Here is a 21,320-nt window from a genome sequence, read left to right as displayed (position 1 = left end):
TGAAACCTCTTGTTTACGCTTCAATCTAACATATGATGTTTATGATATGTCTACTAATTAGAAGACACAAGACACCATTATTCGTACTTAGTCTGATGAGGATTTACATGCCTTATTTTTACCGTTGCTATAGTAATGACATTTTCTATTTTTATTCATTTTTCGATCAATGTATATACATCGCGTGCGTTTCTCTTAAACACAATCACATGTTTGTCGAAGTAGAAAAAATCAGGTTTAAATTATTATCTCACTTGAGCAGCTAGTACACACATTAGGGACATACGCTGAATCGGAAACCAGACAAGGGGAAGAAATATTCTACACCTTATTCCTAACTTTAGAAAGACATGGTCTTGTTCTTCTTTACCACGCATGCCTCATCAAGTGAAAGAATCACCGTTAGATCATCGCAATGCTTTGCCTCAAATCAATGAATTCAGCCCCTCGATAAGGACAAGCTATAGAGTACCTCGTGGTCCTCGCGTCGCATTTACATATATGTATTTATACTTTTAACAGCCTGATATCTGGAAAACACATCAATCAAACAGATGCTTGCCCGAGTCTCCTACCAAGTTCATATTTACGAAGTCTATTACAGAGGACACGTTAAAGCCTGATTGACTTTCTTCGAGTTCCCGTATTGGTTTACCTTGGTAACGAATGGGCCGAAAAGACAGTGTAGGTTTCTGAAGCCTCCTATTTAAGGGAATGCGATTCTTTCCACCAATGAGCATTATGTAAAGCAGTCAGTCGGGATGAGCAGAGCCTCCTGGTCTGAGAAAGATCTCGGCTACCCCCGTCTTCAAAACCTCTACGTCGTGTGGGGCATGAGGTTTATGGCTTTAGAGAGTGAGGGCTCTCAGTTCCTCGCTTGAGTGCAAGGAACAACAAGGCTTTTTGTGCAACTATCCCTTTGAAGTTGTAACAAAATAAAGAAATATTTTGCATCAGTTTTTAGGAGCTTTTTTCTCATGCATGTTTTTTTATTCAGATGGTACCGATTTCCCAGCAGTGAATTATAGAAGGATTTTCAGTACGTGGTTAAAGGAGAATGTGTTTGCTTATTACAAAAAGTTTATAAGACCAATTTGGCAAATAATTAAATTATTTCAGAAACATACATAGTCATAATTATATCATTTAGATAACAAGTACGAAAGATGGACATAACTATAAGAGGCTGAAAATATTAAAATATTTAAAATGTATGTACGAATAATTCGGTATTTATTATTCAATGACAAAATGACATACACAACTTAACAAATTCTGAATACAGATTACGACTCAGCTATAAAACTGCAAAAAATGGGTCTACTTTCGTTTGAAAATACACAAACTGGTCCTGTTCACAATACATGATCCTTGAAAATGTCGACTATATTTCATATCATTCCAGTACGATGGTAGCGTAACTAAAATATTTTACTTTAGTCAGATTCAAATGACGACCTACACAAATGCACACGTGCTTACAAACATGGACGATATTTTAAAGTTTTAGGTCAACAATATTAGCTTACGAAACGACTATTCCTAACTAGTATCAATAAAGCAGTAGTAAAATAATTAAACATACCATTAAACATTTTGATCCATAGAATCACAAAGGGGGACCTGAAATTATTATATTTTAATGTTTGTATTTGTGTGGTTGTAAACGCAGCAGTCTATATAAAATACATGGCGCTTCCCTCTTGATGCTCACGTGAAATCAGTTCATATATATATATATATATAAATCGAAAAAAAAAATTAAACGAAGAACAATAAAATGCTTCATCGCTCAAGTGTGAACAGATTTATTTATGACAATTGAAATTAAATGCCCTTGGTGGTAATATTTATCATACTCATGTATTAAAATGAAGCGTAAATATTATAATAATCAAATAATCTGACGCTTGGGTAAGTTGTTTAATTCTAATACACGCTCAATTTCGACGACGATTCTGCTGTGACCACATCGTTCGGTCGTTCAGTGATTTGTTTCATTTATAATAAATTTATTATCACGAAAATGCAACGTGTATTTCCCACGTTTCATGGCTTATATAAACTATGTGTCTTATCTAAGTTATATGACACATATATTATCAATATATGTAGTAAAATTTGCTCTATCAAAATGCAGAAAGCGATTACATATATTTCATTGTAAAATCGGTGGAATTATTATCTAATTATGACTTACGAAATCAAATCTAAACAAACGCAAACTCCAAGGAAATTCGGAACGACATTATGGAAAAATAGATATTCATAACAGCAAGGTATCAAAACATTCGATAATTCAGCAAACTACAATCATACCATCACCAAATCCACTTACACGATATCGTATCTGTAAGATAATTCTAAATATGAATTATTTCAATCATACAGCAATATCCAGATTAACAATACTCAAAACAAAATCTAAAATTGCAACAAAACAAGATAAATATTTGAATACTTTAAGGTAGATAAGGTTGAGCAATCCAAAGGACTTTGACAAATAAAGAAGTATTTGTTTGGCAAACATAGTAAAACAATTTCTTTTAAAGATATCAAATCTGGATAGGTAATCCGTTGATCCATGGTGGTCATTAATGTACAACAGATTATCTAAATTTAATACGGTATAGCCCTAAATCGCATTTCAAAATCAAATAAGACAAACTAATTGTCTATTAAACATGTGACTGGAGACAAACAATCAACATAAACTGTAATTATAAAAGTGAAAGTTCATATCATAAATTAAATCTACTCAAAATTTATCGAATCACAATTCAGGACCACTCATTTTGTAGAATGTAATTGAAATATTTGCAGCATCTTGTTATAACGGCCGATAAGAACCAATCTATGCGCAGTTCACAACGCTATACTATCCTACCTTAAGCCTGAGCCCCATGCGAGGCTTCTAAGATCATAAATATAGATTGTTAATAAAACGTAACCATCTTTAAGCTGTACATCCATCGAAAAATCAATATTTCCCTTCATATCGCGACAGCGATCGCCAGAATGCAGTGTTACAAGTCGACTGAGGTAGCCTAACAGATTATGCCGAACTGTCGACCTGTTTTCGCCGGCAAGCCTCGCTATCTGCCTAACTCGTCTCGCCGCTCCTCCCGCCTCGATCGAAGGCTATCGCTTCGTACGTTTTGTAAACAAATATTTCCCCAGTTGATGAGAGAGATTAGCGCATTATAACTTACTGCAAAATGTGGATTAGTGGCCCATCTACCAAATGCTTTAATCCACAGGATCAGCCGTATTTATCCCTCGTGAGCTCAACAGTGGGAATGCCTATGCTTAGTGTCTATAAAAGATATTGAAGGGTGATCACTCCAAGGCCCGGGCATGGAGAATCGTAAAACGACCATATTTGCATGCAAATTTTAGTATGACTAGAATACGGGGAGAGTATAGGTTTAGAAGTTGGCCCGACAAATACATCCCTTCCCCGCCTTAAACAATAAAAGTCCCCTTTGAGACGCGACGGGATTGTTGGAAATTGTACAGGTTTATATCCATCCGTTGGCGAAATTACGCACATGGTTATAAATAAAGCTGTTTTCACGGTCGCCCATAGAAATAAAAAAGAAGTAAATATTCATTCTGCCTAAGTAGTCCACCCGGGATAACATTCGAAGCTAATTATTTCAATTGTTAATCGTGAATTAATTCTAAGGAGTTCACCCGTCGATTAATTTTAGTTTGTTTGGTATTGATATTCTCGTGGCAAATGAATTATATGACGCATATCAATTCAACATCTCTATAGGTCCGTAAACGGGGGTCACATCACGTACAATTTACTTGTGACACACCAAAATATCCGGACACGCCCGAAAATTTAATACACTAACCTTCAACCTTTGTTACAGGGTGTTTAAATTGTTAATATTATCGCCATTGAATCGCATTAAACTCCATCCCGGCTTGAAAAATTTAAAAAGAAATCGATAACACCTTAACCATAATCTGACTTTATCAGTATTATTTCAAAACACAAATAAATTAGATTAAAAAGAAAAATAGAAAACACAATGTGTGCATATTTTATGATGTAAATCTCAAATGAACTTATAATGCCATTATTGTACAAATAATTTTCAAACCTACTGATTATAAACTGTAAGTAAGCGTTATATTTTGTTTTTTTCAGGGATTATGATTATGAACGTCAACCACGACAAGCACAGGTTTAAATTATTTAATTTTGGTTAAACTTCATTACAAATACCCAGACTCCTTTCGTTAAAAAGACCCTGTAAACATACAAGATTTATCTACATACAGAATACAGTAACGCTAATATGATCTCTATGTTCACTGGACAAAACGCAGAATTGACCAAAAACAAATGGTTTTAAACAGTAAATATTTACGAATTTATATACTAATAAATCATTCAAATAATAAGATTAATCATGGTTGAAAATATTAAAATACTTTAAAACTTTGAAATGGTTTCACATCAGTAAAGTAGATCTACATATGAATGTATTAAGTTTTAGACTTATACTAATTGTGATCAATGTTAATTTCAAGTGTTTATTTCAGACCAATTTACTTTAACGGACATATCATCAGATGGACATCGACAGCATCAACACTTACCTTAATGCAAAGTACAAATCCAATTTTGAGGTTATAAATGTTATAAAGTAACCGGTGTGTGTGTGTGTGTGTGTGTTCTAGTGAACTGTTTCGTGAGTATCTGTTATCAATAACGACATCACGTCACCCGAACCCCTATATATTGCAATTTTATGCCTTTGAAGTCTAAATGTAGACCAAAGGGTAGCCATTGTTTATTTTTAAACCCAGACGGACAGAGGGACGTTTTTGAGAGAAAATCCCATTTCCCGCTCTGTAAGCAATTAAAGCGAATCAACCCCTACCATGCTGATATTAACATGACAGTCCATCACCCGAGTTGAAATTGACACAGCGAAATACGCACCGGCCCCTATCGTAAGTCAGGGGGCGTTATGCAGAAAATGAAAGGTACAACGATAATATGCGTGTATTTCACAGTAATGACAGCATTTGTCTGTTTACTTTAGCGACTAAGTGACCGGTGGGTCCAGCTGGGGGAAGCTAGGGACCTCATTGACCAATTACAAATTGTCCGCGTCGAGCACCTCAAGACTTAGGCCGAATTGTGTCCGAACCTCGTCGACAGATTTACGAAAACCAAATGTTCTATGGGAAAGAATTAATTTAATCTATGGGAACTACGTCACGTGGTTAATGGAGGAATTTTGTAAGGATCAAAAAGATCCGTAAAGACGTGACCACCATCCGTCGTTCTTTAGTCTAGCATTGTCCATTGTCCGTGCTAAATAAAATTAGAACGGTCACTGGAAGCCTAAAACAGATGCATGCAAATAGCGTTATTTTTATTCAAATTCATTCGGATTATCACCGGCGATCTTAAACTCCAAGAGGCTACTAAAATTGGCCGTTAAACGACAGATAGGCCATTACGCTGTACAGACTGAGGAAGAACGGGGCACATGTATCAAGGTAGGAAGCTTGTGCTTTATTGTGGCCGTAAAATCTTTACTTCTATTTTATATTTGTGATATTCTTCACGATTGCCTGTGAAAGAGGCTTTAACAACCCTCGTCGAATTTACACAAAACAGCACGGATAATCAGCAGTGTAGTAAAATGCATTTTGAATGTGATATTTGTAACCATGAAGAAATGAAGAAGGAATGTTGAGGGTAGTTCTAGCACCCGCTTAAGTAATAAAATTAGAGTTTATGGAACTCCTCGGCGTAAATAGTCGTGAACCGGTAGCTTGTTTGTTTACTGTAGATTGAGTCTAACCCCTCATCGCTTCATCTCTATCTCCCATATTGAATCTGAAAAGACGATTTTATTTATCATCAATTACGTATTGTTTTATTGTCTTCCTTGTGTTTACCTTCGCTTTACGGAGAGATTTAGCAGTGTGTCTACAGTAAAACAATCTATAAAGTGTACTGTTGCATAAAAAAAATGTTTATGGTCCTAACAGACAGCGAGTAGATGATAAAATTCATTTGGTAGAATTTGGTTTGTTTATATAGACGTAGACCCATAATTTTGCAACGAATGGTGCCAATAGAGTACAATTGGACACTTGATATAATCATGCAGCGATCTTATTCATGAAATGGAACAATTTTCACAAAACTTGAAGTACTCTCTGTAGTATTATAAGTATTATATCATATTTATTCGTGTATATATGCCAGCTGTAAATAACAACAAATTATATGTGTTATCTATTTGTTGTAGAAATACTCAACTGGAGGATGCACGGAATTTTAGTGTGACTAATACAGTTATATCAGTTTTGTAGTAATTTCAAGTTGGACTGATAAAACCGGTCCCTGTTCTTTATTTCAACAGATAATGTATTTCACACTATACCAAATAACATTTTATAATATTTTATTCTGGTAAACTGATGATTCAAAGCCTTTCTCGGCTTGGATTTAGCAATTGACAATTTAATGTTTCACCCGGGAAGAATATAAATTTAATGTTTATTCGTTCTGATTATTTATGGTGCGAATTCATCACTTTAGAGAAGAAATGTCAATTCGGAGTCCGTACTAGGTCGTTTCGGGAAATACTGCCCAAATATCGCCTCAATCCTTTCAATAAAGACAAGATCCCCAATTTGATATGGAACCGAAAGAGAAAAGTCTTTCAGCTGTGAGGCATTACTGGAAATCTCTTGGGAGAGGGTGCAAGATACTATTGCCGGTTCTTGGATTAGACTATGGCATTTGTGTTGTTCGTCAAATAAATTATATTTTGCATTTTCCAAACAAACTGTGAATTTGTTTCAAACCGAACACCATATAAAATGCACGTGTGACCACGATACGACATGAATATTTATATATCTTGTATCAGTATGCAATGGCATACTTATGTGCCACATCCTCGCTTTAGACATGTTGGTTTGTAGAATACATGTGTCGAAATACATGTATTTTGTTGCTACATTATTTGTTACCCGTTTGATTATTTGTGTAAAACATTTCTTCTCTGCCCTCTAATAATAGCCCAAAATCTGACGAGTTTGAATTAATCAGATTACAAACATTCTTTAGCTTCATTTTGTCAGCTCCTTGTATTCATTTTCAGAATTTAACGCACATGTTTTGTTAACTACAATCCCTACTCTAATGATATTCTCTACCTTTTCTAAGCTTTGGTCGATAACTTGTGTTTATTGATTTTTCGTGTATTAACGTGGTAATTGACGTTCCGCTTGTTTAAGACGTAACAACGACTGGAATATTCTTTTGTGTCATTTCGTCATATTTGGTAACATCAACAAAGCAGGGACATTGGCCCGACTCCTTCTATTATGTGGAAAATAATGAGAAATGATTTATTAGTCTTGCCTTAATTCACTACTGAGGACCTCGAATCTCTGAACGTTGCAGAGGACGATACTACACAATGACGCTGGAAGCACTGCTTAGTCTTACAGACGACGAGCGATCAAACACAACATAAAAACCTGCTATCGCCATGGAGGCTATCAGTCTTTAGTTACCGACGTAAAAATTTGAAAAATAGCAAAGCGATTTGTCCAGAGATCGGGCTTTTCTTTTGATGTTGAAATTTATCATACATGTGCCCTGGTCTTTGAGCGAGAGAGTTCATTTCTACTTACCTAAATATTTATCACCCGAGTCGCGTTAACAGAAAATCTTATGATGGGCCGGTTTTGTTTATATTATCTGATTAAACCGATACAGCGAGCCCGCCCCACTCTGAAATCCCTTTGCAACTCGCGAACTGCTTTTTCTTAGCGGAAGGAGTCGCTGTAAGGAGCTACCAGTGCAAAGGTCACAGGAGGTCAGATTTACGACCGCTGATTGGATGGTATGCAAATTGTCTGGTTTATCTGTTGTACGAGTTGCCGGGTCTGTGAGCTATCTCAATGATTTTCTAGAACTAAAATAATTTTACTCTGCTTCATGGTTTCAGCGAGCTTTAATAGTGGCCGCACATCACGATCCGGCTACGAGCGACCAGGGATGAGTTCTTACCTGCCTATTCGCCAGTGCGCCCCGAGAGGGGATGAAATCCACGCCGGCGAAAATACTGGGTACATGGACCACTTTCTTAATATCCCGGAGATATGTCCCACTGGAAACTACAGGGCTCCACGATATTATATGGGATCTTATGCGTCCGAAGCATGTCGTATGGAAGCACTTCAACAGCGAAATCACGAACTGAGAATGGGTCTACAAACAAACCGAGCATCGTTCTACCCAAATATGAACGTTCCAGGGATGAGATTCGGAGACCCGTGTGATACCCAGGGAAATTGTAATCCCGCTCCGAGGGCAGACAGCTTGAGTCCTTGCTCAAAGTCCGGGAATGGAACGACCGAAGGAGAGACGCCGTCATTTTATCCCTGGATGTCAATCGTAGGTTAGTACATTTTACTACTCCAAGCGATAGATACTGTCGTAAAGTGTGAACATAAAATAACAGCAAGCCAATTAACGTCCCTGCCGCTGACCCGGTGTGAGTTTACTGCCACCCTAGGGTTCTTTTACACTTAGAGGGGGTCAGGGGGACCCTTCTTAAGTAGAAGAGCCCCTCCCCTCTCCCGTAACCTCTGTTCAAATTCTGCAAAGCGAGACGCACCTCACTTCAGCCTAGACTTCATAAAAATTCATTACGGCATAAACACTGACAATAACCTCCGTTTATGCTCACCGATTCTTCTCGACAGTGTGTAAAAGATTCGTCTCATCGTCGCGTACAAACTAGCCCTCGAACACTCGCAGTCCAATCGGAGAAAAATGCGGCCATTTCATTGTTTTATAGATCATCAACAGCCATTTTATGTAGCAGCGCCTTATAGATTTTATTCGAAACATCTGCATGCTAATTTTCGATTATTTACATGTATTCTCACCGTCGCCCGGCTATAGGATCGCGCCTTCATAAAACGGCAATATAATAGCGACAACCGCTATTTTAGGGTAGAAATTTATCTCTTACCCTCACTCGTTTAACTTTTCTTAAGATGCACTCACTTGTGAAGGCAAGCCCTTTAAACACCCTTTTATTACTAAAGGTTGCTTGTGTGTTGTGAACGATATTCGAAGGAAATGTGCCTTTTCTGTTGTATTCTCTCAACAACCATCGGACACTGCTGTCGTTTATTTGAGCATAACAGCGTTTAGTTTTCATTTTATCGTAGTAACTGTTTTCAAATTTCCTTTTAAGTGTCCATTGCAAGAGAGTAGCGTGAGAAATGATTCAATCCACGATATTCGATTTTGCAATAACATTCTATTCGGCTAACTATGTGTGGCTATTTCAATCATTTTTTTTTTTAATTTGTGTGTTGTCAGTTGTTGGAGTCAAGTACAGTATACTCATATCTTGGTTACCTTTTCGGTACGTCAGATCTTCTTTCGGTTCATGTAATATACTGTGAATTAGGATAGAGAATTAGGATACACTCTCAGACATTGTCAAGAGGGCAATTATTTATTTGAGCTGAGTTTTAGCGGATACTGAAAATGTCCTTGCTAATGCGGCTGTATCCTTGAAAAACGGTAATCGGCTTTTGCAAAGCATACCGTAGATTCTCTACCCAGGAATTCGACAAATGTAACAAATGCACGCCTGCACGAGAGACTTGTGCCTATTTCAAAGAGGAAACGCAGTATATATATCATATCAAGAACACCGCACGCGCTAGGCTTGTCACATGACGGAGCAGACGACACACGACAGAGCAGACGACACTGTGCGTCCACTGAATGTCCACTGCGTGTCCACGGATCGCTTACGGATGGCTATTAGCATTTACTGGGGACAATTTGTCATAATCTGTTGGCTATCACTTTGCCTTTGTGGTCATTCATTGTACGCGTGGCCTTGACTAAATAGCGTGAGCTTGAGGGGGAGGTTGTATATTTATAAGCTCTTGTACCATAGGGGATTCCTATCAATTTCCGATTATTGGGCAAATGAAGGTAATTGTGTATAGTGCCCATGTAGAAACACTAGCAATGGGTCTTTTATTACCGTAGACGAATCTTTAATCAAACGAGTATTCCGAGACCTCGACCAGAGACGTGGGTTCTCATGGGGCACGTTTCATTGTATGGGATTCATGAATAAATTAGTGTTGGCACTGTACCGATAGGGATGGATCATTTCTTAAGCTTTTGTGCAAGGGTCCTAATTTCCTATTATATATACATTTACCAACAAATCAAACAAGCTCATCAAATACATGTCCAAATTATCAAGACATCAATTCAAAAGTATTTCGAATATCACCTCTTTCACCCCAAAAAATAAATCTTCCAATTTACTAGAAAATATAAAATGATAGACTCAAGCTGCGATATCGCAGTTTATAAAATGAATTTGAACACACAATGTGTATATTCATAACCGTAATACTTGAAATAAACTATATTTCTAACTGTAATCAGAAAATGGAACTGATATCGAATATAAGCTCACATAAACTTGCCATACATATGCTAAACCCACCATAACTGTGTTTGTTGTAGGAACTTCTATTCAATCACTGCTATGCACATACCGACGCATCAGCAATAAAGCAGTGCTTAGAAAAGACTTATGTATTTTATTACACTTTTATGGCGTTAAAGCATCTGATCCACGAAATCGGAGCTAAACCCTCATTTGATTTTATACCAAAAGTTCCAATTTCATAGTATTCCTTTTATTCTCCTGTGAAGAAAAACAAATTCCTCCAACGCTTACCTATGCAACATATATGATAGTCAGTATGACTCCTGGGATGAATCATTTCTTGTTGCTGGGGTTGTTGTACCCTTTGTTTAAGTAGTTCATGCTATTGTCCTAACTTCGAGTTTTATGATTTAGGTAGCGTGCTCGAAGGCAGTTACAACGTTGTTTCTGTATTGTATAGTGCCAGTTTTAGAAGAGATTCAACACCTATTCCGAGAGAATGACGAAATGATATACTTCGCACATGACAAGATTCCGATGTTCTAAAATACATTCATTGGATGCCACAAAATCAAAACAATAAACAGTAGTTGACAAACTTTCATTTTCAGTTTATTTTTACAATTTTCCACGGACATTGTAAATTAGAAAAGTGACACCATATATAAGAAATTTAATACGCTTGTTAACAGTGTGCGAAATGTGACCGTGGTATATTATATTCCAACAAGAAGTCCCGAGTTTGTCCATCAGATTTCTCAAAGTAATCATTTAAATGGGAACGGTGTAGATTTGCACAGGGGGTAAAGAAATTGTGCAAATTATCATAGGGATTGTTCGAAACATCCTTCTATTGTCATTATGAAAACGATCAAATCAGATCAGAATAACACACAGAAATGCTTCATATTTCATAGCTGTTGCAAAGACGTGTACATCATTGTGTTCTTAAATGTAAAGAAGATTCGCATTTTATGTAGTTTCTACAATTATTTCGTTAAATCGATGCTTCCACATAGCAAACATTAATGTGGAAAGATCAATGTTTTGATATATCATCCGAGTCCAGTATTATGTGTTCAATTTAGCACTTCTAGATCGCGATTACATTCCTAATGCGTTACATTGCATTCACACTATTATGTATTAGTTGTACAAGTTTGAATCATATGGTTACATTACAAGTTACAGTGACATTCAGCTTTCACAGCAAAGGAAAGGAATATTGTTTGCAAGTATTAGATATTCCCAAACATCATAATATATTCTTTAACAACACATTATTGTGTTTGTTCCTGCTACATTCAATGGTTGTTTATTGCTAATTTGGAGTCCCAATATTCAAGAGAATAATTAACATTTATATTTCATGAATGAAAGGGCGGTCACGTGTGTTCTGGGTCTGAGGTGGGCATATGGGTTGTTTCGACGACCGGGAATGGCTTTTGCGACTAATTGTAACTTAAAACCATGTAATCTGTCCATTTATTATTGAAACACCAATTGCCTTTTTCTTAGTATATTTTCATATAAAGACATTTTACATGGAAAATATCTGGGGTTTAATTCCGATTCAAACGAATTCCGTTGAAATAACGATGAACGCTATAACCATGGTGTGAATGTTATCATTTATGTGTAATTCTGGAAGGTTGAACAACTATGACAGGGCTATATTTTTTATCAAAATCACAAATATCAACCCATGAGAGTACTTGATATTGAATCATAGGATGGAAAACTACAGACGTTTACGGCAACTCGATGGCCAAAGTTCAAATGATTCAATCTTATATACACTTGCACCAAACCCAAGTTGGCGAAGGCAAATCGTCACATGACATATACAAATACATATCTACATCTTACTTGAGTAACTAAGAACACGATAGAGCTGGTATTGTTTATGGTACATGTTAAACAAATGACGTCTATCATTAGAAGGCCCCTTCTGCTACTAATGACGTTAAAATTACTATGTGGTAAATAACAAAATGAACGATTATATCTTGGCATTTAGGGATTATTATGCATCTATATGGAAGGAAATTCGTTTGAAGTGACGAAACGGAGTTGTTTATTTTACCGCAACTATGTGAAATGTTCGGTTAACATCAACGGAAGGTATTTCGCTGCTCTTTGCGACCATAGGATGAAACAAACGTGGGTTTTAAAGATTGAGCGATAAAGCTGCTAAGAAAATGCCATTTCAAACATAATATCATGTTAAAAAAATCGTCTTTGAGATAATAGAGAAAGGTATGCCGAGAAGGTTTAACCTCTATTTACAGACTTCATCACGAAAGGTGCCTACCTGAACAAAGGTAGATTAGATATACACACAACGTTTGAACCAATAGACAAAGGTATTATATTTATTGGTCGTTGTGAATGGACCAATGCTCAAACACGCGCAAAAGTAATAGTGTAGGGATCCATAAAAAGTAAAAAAAATATAAGGCCATAAGCATCTTAAACTAATATTTCTGGGGACCATTACCAACTGCAGAACTGGGGAACAATACTGTTATCGTGTTTTCGTGCTGTTTAAGTGTCATTTATGTTAGAAATGCTTCTGTCAATGGCGACGTGTATCTTAAAGTACCACACTCGAACACAGGGGTGACACTAGGCATCGCTTACCCTTAATAAACGAGTTCTTAGTCAGGAAATGCTTTTTATCAAAATAGGTGACACATATGAAATGAGACAGATCTTCTATAGCCGATTTTCATCAACTTAACTGAATCATGCATTGCATATATTAGACGTTATCATCGTTATAGTTCGTTGATTATGTAACTGATATACATATTTAAGGTCACAATAATATATTTAGAATTGACATGAGGTAGCTCTGATAGGTTCATGGCACGTTGCTGGACATGTGACCTTCGTTATTCCACTAAGGATATACTAATATGATGATACAGCACTTCTAACATTGGTTCAGGGTTAATGTGTGTGTGTGTTCTATTTAAATTTGACATCGCGATCGTTTGATAAACGAAAGACATTCATCGTTACTGTGTTATCTATCTTGTACTGCAGTTGAATCAACCTAGAATCAAATGTCTTCTTACACTAGCTATATGTGTATAATATACAGTGATTTCAGGTAACGACGCAGAACAACCCGTGAAATCCCCATGCTAACTCCCGCGGCTGCCATGTTTCTATACCAATGCATGGCTCTTTGAACTTGCCATCAGCACGATGGACAAATAACAGCGATAATTAGCAACATATCATTACATGTCTATGGTATATAAAGATGAAATGCTCGCATAAGTGTCCTTAGATATCATAAACACATGTAAACACACTAAAATAGCTCGTTAAATGAAATACATCTTTTACAGCCCATATTATTCCTATAAGTAACACCTTCAGGTAACATTTCAATCAAATGCTATTGGCATTCTGCGTTATATTGCTCATAATCAACATTTAGAAAATATGTTCATAGTGTCAATACTGATTTCAAATAATACTGAACAAATGTGTCTCGGTTTCATGCACATCCTTGTTGTTACTCTATACATTAAACACATATCCTTGGAAGCCTCGCCGTTTTATGTGAATTATTTAAACGGATATCACTGTGTTTGCTTAGTGTGAAATGGAAAGATACAGATAGGCCTCACTATAAGGTCATATGGATTGTGATGCTCTTTGGCAGTGTTGGAAATGACATTTAAACTACTCCTGATAGTGTAATGTTTTGTGCAAGCAATAAATATGTTTGACCAATTTAAAAGTTTCGTAAAAGAAAGGGCCCTAAGCAAATAATTAATAAATAAAAACTATAAGTTTTAGAAAGATGGTTGCCAATTATTATCGATAGATCATATTCTAATTAGAAACATTGCGAATTTCATATGGAAAGTGTCATCGTTCCATCCACAGGGCATTACGGAATACACGGAAGAACCTTAATGACCATCGTCGTATTACATGCAATCCTGTTTGTCCCCGAAGGAGCGAGAATAAAATACATCGCAAAATAATGCTTCATGTATTAAATGAGATTTGAAGTATAAAATGGTTGTAGGTCGATATGAAATTCAAACTGTAATGGATTCATATGTCTGTAAGGTGCATGATATTGAGCCAAAACATTTGCGAGGTCCGGTTTCCATTTCAAAACGAATCAGACAATGATTAAAAGAAATAGAACAAATACATTACTCACATCAAGGTTTCAAGTCAGCATCTACGTTACAGTAAAAACAGGAAGTGTTTTTGTGTAAAATACTAAGTTTAATAAGTAACACATATGGTATGTGCTGGACGATGGGATATCATATTGGCTTTACTACGGTATATGGTTTTTACTATATATAGATAGTAATCAATTTTCAAGGTATCTGAATCACTGCTTGTATGAAGGGTTGCAGACGGTTTAAAGAACGGTCTAATGTGCAAATGTCTGTGAAATATCTATATGATACCCGTCACAGAAGATCGAAGTTCTGTGATACAGAATGAAGGCAACGAGAGATATACGTTTTGCAAGAGATGTTTTTGCCTTCGGCTTACGTTTATCGTTAGCCTTTAAGTAAACATATGTTTATAGTTGGAGAACATAAAGGGAAGTAAATCATCGCGTTCAGAATATTCCTTTCCATACATCTGCAGAAAATACCATACCAACTCATGTGTATTATTGTCAGCTTGATTGCTACTCAACACTAGGTTATTTGTTTCAGGATTGATGGAAACTTTCGATTTTGCTTTAGTTCATAAATCACACGGGTACATTGTGATTTTAACTTACAGATATGATATAATCAATAAAGATATGAAATGGACTTAAAATATACATAAAGCGACATAAAGATGAATATCGATATCCCACATTGGAATTCCAGAAATATTTCAAATCGTACATGGCATCCGGATCGTGCCACGCTACAATCCGATTTATACAAATGTACATACATATTTTTATATACACGTTTCTCAACAAGTAAAATTCAAAAGATTTTATAAGTTTACCTTCTGTTATTCTTTGTTGTTTTAATTAATAGCTAAGCAGGGAGTGAGTTAGTGAGAGTGGTTAATTGATTGAGTGATAGGGTTTAACGACACTTTGAAGGTATTTCAGTTATGTCACGGCGTGTTAGCCTGATGTGGGAGGAAAGCGTTTTGGACGTTTACTTTGGGTGAAACATTTGAGCACGGGTATTGTGCTGGCCGAGGAAGGAGTCGGAGATTCCACCCCATGGCCATAACATCCTGGCACGCCTAAGGGAAGCAACACTGCACAGACAACTTAGCCACCCACGGCACATATCATCTAGTTGGTACTAGCTAGATGAGGTGTGAAATGCTGTGTCATATCTTGATAACAGGAACACAATAAATGATGAGTACGATACAGGTTACCCAGTGGCTTAAGTGTTCACTCGTCACGCCGAAGACCAGGATTCGATTATAGTTCACGATGTCTCTCGTCATGACAAAACAATAAAAGTCAATACATTGATACATCAAACTCATCCCCTTGCACCATGGTTATGTTAAGGTCAGCACAGGTATTTCATCATTAGCGAATTCTCAATGTCGATACAGTAGGCAGTATTGTGGACACTCAGGTCTATGGAGCCGGGAGGTGTTTCAGAGAATAGGTAATAGGTAGAAGGTAATGCGAGGAAGATGGTGATAGGGTCAGATTTACTGTTGTGGAAAGATGTTGATGAGGTTAGATGTACTGTAGTGGTAAGATAGTGATGAGGTCAGATTTACTGTTGTTGAAAGATGTGATGAGGTCAGATTTACTGTAGTGGTAAGATAGTTATGAGGTCAGATGTACTGTAGTGGTTAGAGAGTGATGAGGTCAGATTTACCGTTATGGAAAGATGCGATAAGGTAAGATTTACTGTAGTGGTAAGATAGTGATGTCAGATTTACTGTAGTGGTAATATAGTGATGTCAGTTTACTGTAGTGGGAAGATAGTGATGAGGTCAGATTTACTGTTGTGAAAAGATGTGATGAGGTCAGATTTACTTTAGTGGTACAATAGTGATGAGGTCAGATGTATTGCTGTGGAAAGATGTGATAAGGTTAGATTTACTGTAGTGGTAAGAGAGTGATGAGGTCAGATTTACGGTAGTGGTAAGATTGTGATGAGGTCAGATTTACTGTAGTGGTAAGATGGTGATGAGGTCAGATGTACTGTAGTGGTTAGAGAGTGATGAGGTCAGATTTACCGTTATGGAAAGATGCGATAAGGTAAGATTTACTGTAGTGGTAAGATAGTGATGTCAGATTTACTGTAGTGGTAATATAGTGATGTCAATTTACTGTAGTGGTAAGATAGTGATGAGGTCAGATTTACTGTTGTGAAAAGATGTGATGAGGTCAGATTTACTGTAGTGGTACGATAGTGTTGAGGTCAGATGTATTGTTGTGGAAAGATGTGATAAGGTTAGATTTACTGTAGTGGTAAGAGAGTGATGAGGTCAGATTTACGGTAGTGGTAAGATTGTGATGAGGTCAGATTTACTGTAGTGGTAAGATTGTGATGAGGTCAGATTTACTGTAGTGGAAAGATGGTGATGAGGTCAGATGTACTGTTGTGGAAAGATGTGATAAGGTCAGATTTACTGTAGTGGTAAGATAGTGATGAGGTCAGATTTACTGTAGTGGTAAGATACTGATGAGATCAGATTTATTGTAGTGGTAAGATAGTGATGAGGTCAGATTTACTGTAGTGGTAAGATAGTGATGAGGTCAGATTTACTGTAGTGGTAAGATAGTGATGAGGTCAGATTTACTGTAGTGGTAAGATAGTGATGAGGTCAGATTTACTGTAGTGGTAAGATAGTGATGAGGTCAGATTTACTGTAGTGGTAAGATAGTGATGAGGTCAGATTTACTGTAGTGTTATGATAGTGATGAGGTGAGATTTACTGCAGTGGTAAGATAGTGGTAAGGTCAGATTTACTGTTGTGGAACGATGTTGATGAGGTCAAATGCACTGTTGGGGAAGATAGCGTTGAGCTCCAGGATTGCTGTGAGAAGGTAGAAGTATTTAGTATGGCGATGAGTACAAGCCTGTTGAAGTGGAAGAGGGTTACTGGGCTCGGCCCCCTTAAGTAGAACATGATGATGAGGCAAGGCTTCCAGTAGTGGAATATGGTGGCGAGGTCAGGCCTGTTATAGTTGAATACGTGATGACGTCAGGACCCCTTTAGTGGAATATGGTGACGAGGTCAGACCTGCTGTAGTGCAATATGTGATGAGGTCAGGCTCCATATAGTGTAAGGTATGATGAGATAAAACCTGCTGTAGTAGAATATGGTGTCGAAGAACTTCTGTAGAAGAATACGTGATGAGGTCAGGGCCTCTGTAGTGAAATATGGTAACGACGCCAGACCTTGCAGTGTAATATGGTGACGAGGTCAGAATTTTCGGTAGTGGAATATGATGACGAGGTCAAACCTGCTGTAGCGGAATATGGTGACGGGGTCAGCACTTTCTGTAGTGGTACATGGTGGCGAGGTCGGGTATGCTGTATTTAAATGTTTGACGAAGCCAGGCCCTATTGTAGAGGAATATTATGACAAGGTCAAACCAGATGCAGCGAAATATGGTGACGAGTGTTGAGGTCGGGCTTACAGCGGTAGAATATGGCATTGTGTCATTTCCACTGCGGAGGTCCTAGACTTGCAATATAGTGATGAGGTCACTGGAAAAGAAGATGGTGATACAATCGCGGAGGTTAGGTGTAGGATGGTAAAGCAGCCTATTAAAGACGACCCGAGACCCACCTTCCCCATTACGCATTTATATCCATTTTATTTTAAAGAATTATAACAGAATGTATAAACGCACACGTGTCTTTTTCAGACTGTACTGACCACACGGCGATTAAACGTTTTCATTGCACTGCTCCCGAAATATAAATCTCCGCTCTACTTTACCGCTTGACATCCTGATCACTATCAGATGAAATTTGCCATGTAAATATCACATGTGTCATATCCATTGGATCTGGAGGCTTAATTTCAATATTTCCGACATGAATACGAATAATTATGTCAGAATGTAAATGCTAAAGAAATTCAAACTCGCTCATGTCCATTAATTGTCAGGGAATATTTTAACATCCAATTTTATTCGCCATGCGGGATCGTACGTTTTGCACGTGCTACAAAACCATTTCAATGACGTTTTTATCTGGCATGTTAGACACGAGGTTTTGAAAAGATTTACCACAGCATCTAATTTGCGACCTCATGTTCTCTAATAATCTCTCTGTCGATGAACCGGTTACCTTAGAAACAGAATTATTCTAGAAAAATCAACGACCTCAATCGGATTCTAGGTCACAGAGCCTGTGCCACTGTTAAATGATATTTGTTCAACTAAATATAATTACATGACATCACATGGATAGTTAGTTTTCATAGATTTTCCCTATTTTATTGACATTTTATCTAACAATGCGAGTGTTTAAATCATGCGATACATTAAATAACCATTTGTCAAAATTACGTAGCCGCTGTAGCGGAATCCATTGTTTTGACATGTTTTTATTTGCTATATTTATTTCAGTATTTTTAATGACAGCGTAACGGACCTTGTTTTACACCTATTATCACCAATCACGAAGGGCATGTCATATCTACTTGTCAGTATCATATCTGTGTCAATTACACCTAAAGTTCACTTTGGGCATTGATAAATTTGAAATATAATACATATAAGTCTAATACGAGTGCTCATCTTTCCGATTCCGTGATTAAATGGGAGAAAAAATCAACTAACAACGACATGTGATATTGACATGACAATTACATGAAATAGAATACCTCGTTGACACGCTATTTGAACAACAAAGTGATATGGACATGATACTAACAACCCCAAATGTTCTACGCTGTGCGCCGTGTACACGAGGCTTATGTGCTGCTATATTATTGTTGGGTAACAATAGTCGCTACGCCAAAATAGTTTCGAAGCAGAACAGCTACATAGCGTGTGTGGGAGGCAACATCGGCAGTAGATATTTCCTGGTATTGTAGGGTATGACATTACGAATGTCATACAGCGTTATGTCATGCCGATGAGATATTTTTTCCAACATGGAAGGAGACAGAATGACAATGGCTTATGAATTAATGCAGTTTTCTCACAACTATTCCTCTGCAGACAGCGGGCTACACAATTGAAAAAATTGTTACTTTACTCAATAAACATTCATTACTATCTACGACGACTCGTTACCATGGCAAGCCAAGGCAGGAAAGGTGGCGTCGGCCAATCACACACCGTTACCTCTTTGACGTATGCGGAATCGACGTTAGACGTTACATCAGTTGGCATATGGACACAAGATATAAACTGTAACATATGAGTTTATTAAATGCATACATATAAACTACTACTACTTCGTCTAATTCTACTACTACGTCTACTACTTCCACTACTTTTATCAAGATACTACTACTACTACTACTACTACTACTTTAACTACTACTTTAACTACTACTATCAATACTACTGCTGCTGATGCACCTGCTGCTACTACTATTACTATTATTACTACTTACTCTATCACTACAACACCTACTATTACGACTAACTCCATCAATACAACACCTACCGCAGCTACTAACTCGTTCACCACAGCACCTGCTATTGCTACTAACTCTATCACTACAACACCTACTATTACTACTAAATCTATCACTACAACACCTACTATTACTACTAACTCTATCACTACAACACCTACTTTTACTACTAACTCCATCAATACAACACCTACCATTGCTACTAACTCGTTCTCCACAACACCTGCTATTGCTACTAACTCTATCACTACAATACCTACTATTGCTGCTAACTCTATCAAGACAACACCTGCTATTGCTACTAACTCGTTCACGACAGCACCTGCTATTGCTACTAACTCTATCACTACAACACCTACTATTACTACTAAATCTATCACTACAACACCTACTATTACTACTAACTCTATCACTACAACACCTACTATTGCTACTAACTCTATCACTACAGCACCTACTATTACTACTAACTCTATCACTACAGCACCTACTATTACTACTAACTCTATCACTACAACACCTACTATTGCTGCTAACTCTATCACTACAACACCTGCTACTGCTACTAACTCTATCACTACAACACCTGCTATTGAAACTAACCCTATCACTACAGCATCCTCTATTGCTGCTAACTCTATCACTACTACATCTTCTACTGCTGATATACCTATCACATCAGGTAATACTGCCACTATCTCTATCACTACAGCACTTACAACTTCCACATATATCACTACAACACCTACTATTACCTAACTCTGTCAATGCAACACACGCCCTTGCTACTAACCCTATCACTACAACACTTGCCATTGCTACTAACTATCATTACGTCAACTACTTGGTGACATGTTTGATGCGTGTCATCGTATTCCATTTGGTAGATAGATGCTCATAATGTCAATCACGGGAGTGTCTGGTCCAGATTCGATTGTTTACAAATCGCCGTCATACACCTGGAATATTGGTGACTGCAGCGTTAAACAAACACACAAACAACAAACATATGTAAACATAAACAACTGTATACTTATCTTGCAACCACTGTAAAACATATAATTTCTAGATTCTCGCCATGCAGACAAACGTCATGCATTTATTCACTTAGTTAATCACGAATAATCCGACAATACCTGAAACATGTTAAAAACTTCTAGTTTTCTTTAAGCTCCCGAAAATAAAATTATAAAAAAATGAAATTCTCAGACAGTAAAATATGCCGATAAA

The 21,320-nt window shown here is 37.1% G+C and overlaps 1 protein-coding gene across 2 annotated transcripts in view; it reads left to right on the top strand.

Moving 5' to 3' along the window:
- Positions 1 to 7,856: 7,856 nt before the first annotated feature.
- LOC139463458 (homeobox protein Hox-B7-B-like) overlaps positions 7,857 to 21,320 on the top strand; it is a 42,519-nt gene continuing 29,055 nt past the window's right edge. The window contains exons 1-2 of one of the 2 annotated variants that reach the window (XM_071244727.1): positions 7,857 to 7,904; positions 8,010 to 8,462. In XM_071244727.1, coding sequence (XP_071100828.1) covers positions 8,060 to 8,462 — 403 coding nt within the window. In that variant the 5' untranslated portion in view covers positions 7,857 to 7,904; positions 8,010 to 8,059. Of the gene's footprint in view, positions 7,905 to 7,943; positions 8,463 to 21,320 lie in introns of those variants that run through there. The other variant, XM_071244726.1, reaches the window with a different exon arrangement.

Source organism: Haliotis cracherodii, unplaced genomic scaffold (assembly GCF_022045235.1).
Source record: "Haliotis cracherodii isolate W230 unplaced genomic scaffold, xgHalCrac1.p SCAF_16, whole genome shotgun sequence".
Classification (NCBI taxonomy): Eukaryota; Metazoa; Mollusca; class Gastropoda; order Lepetellida; family Haliotidae; genus Haliotis; species Haliotis cracherodii.
The sequence above is the reverse complement of the archived record's forward strand: the minus strand, read 5'-3'. Positions and strand labels throughout refer to the sequence as shown.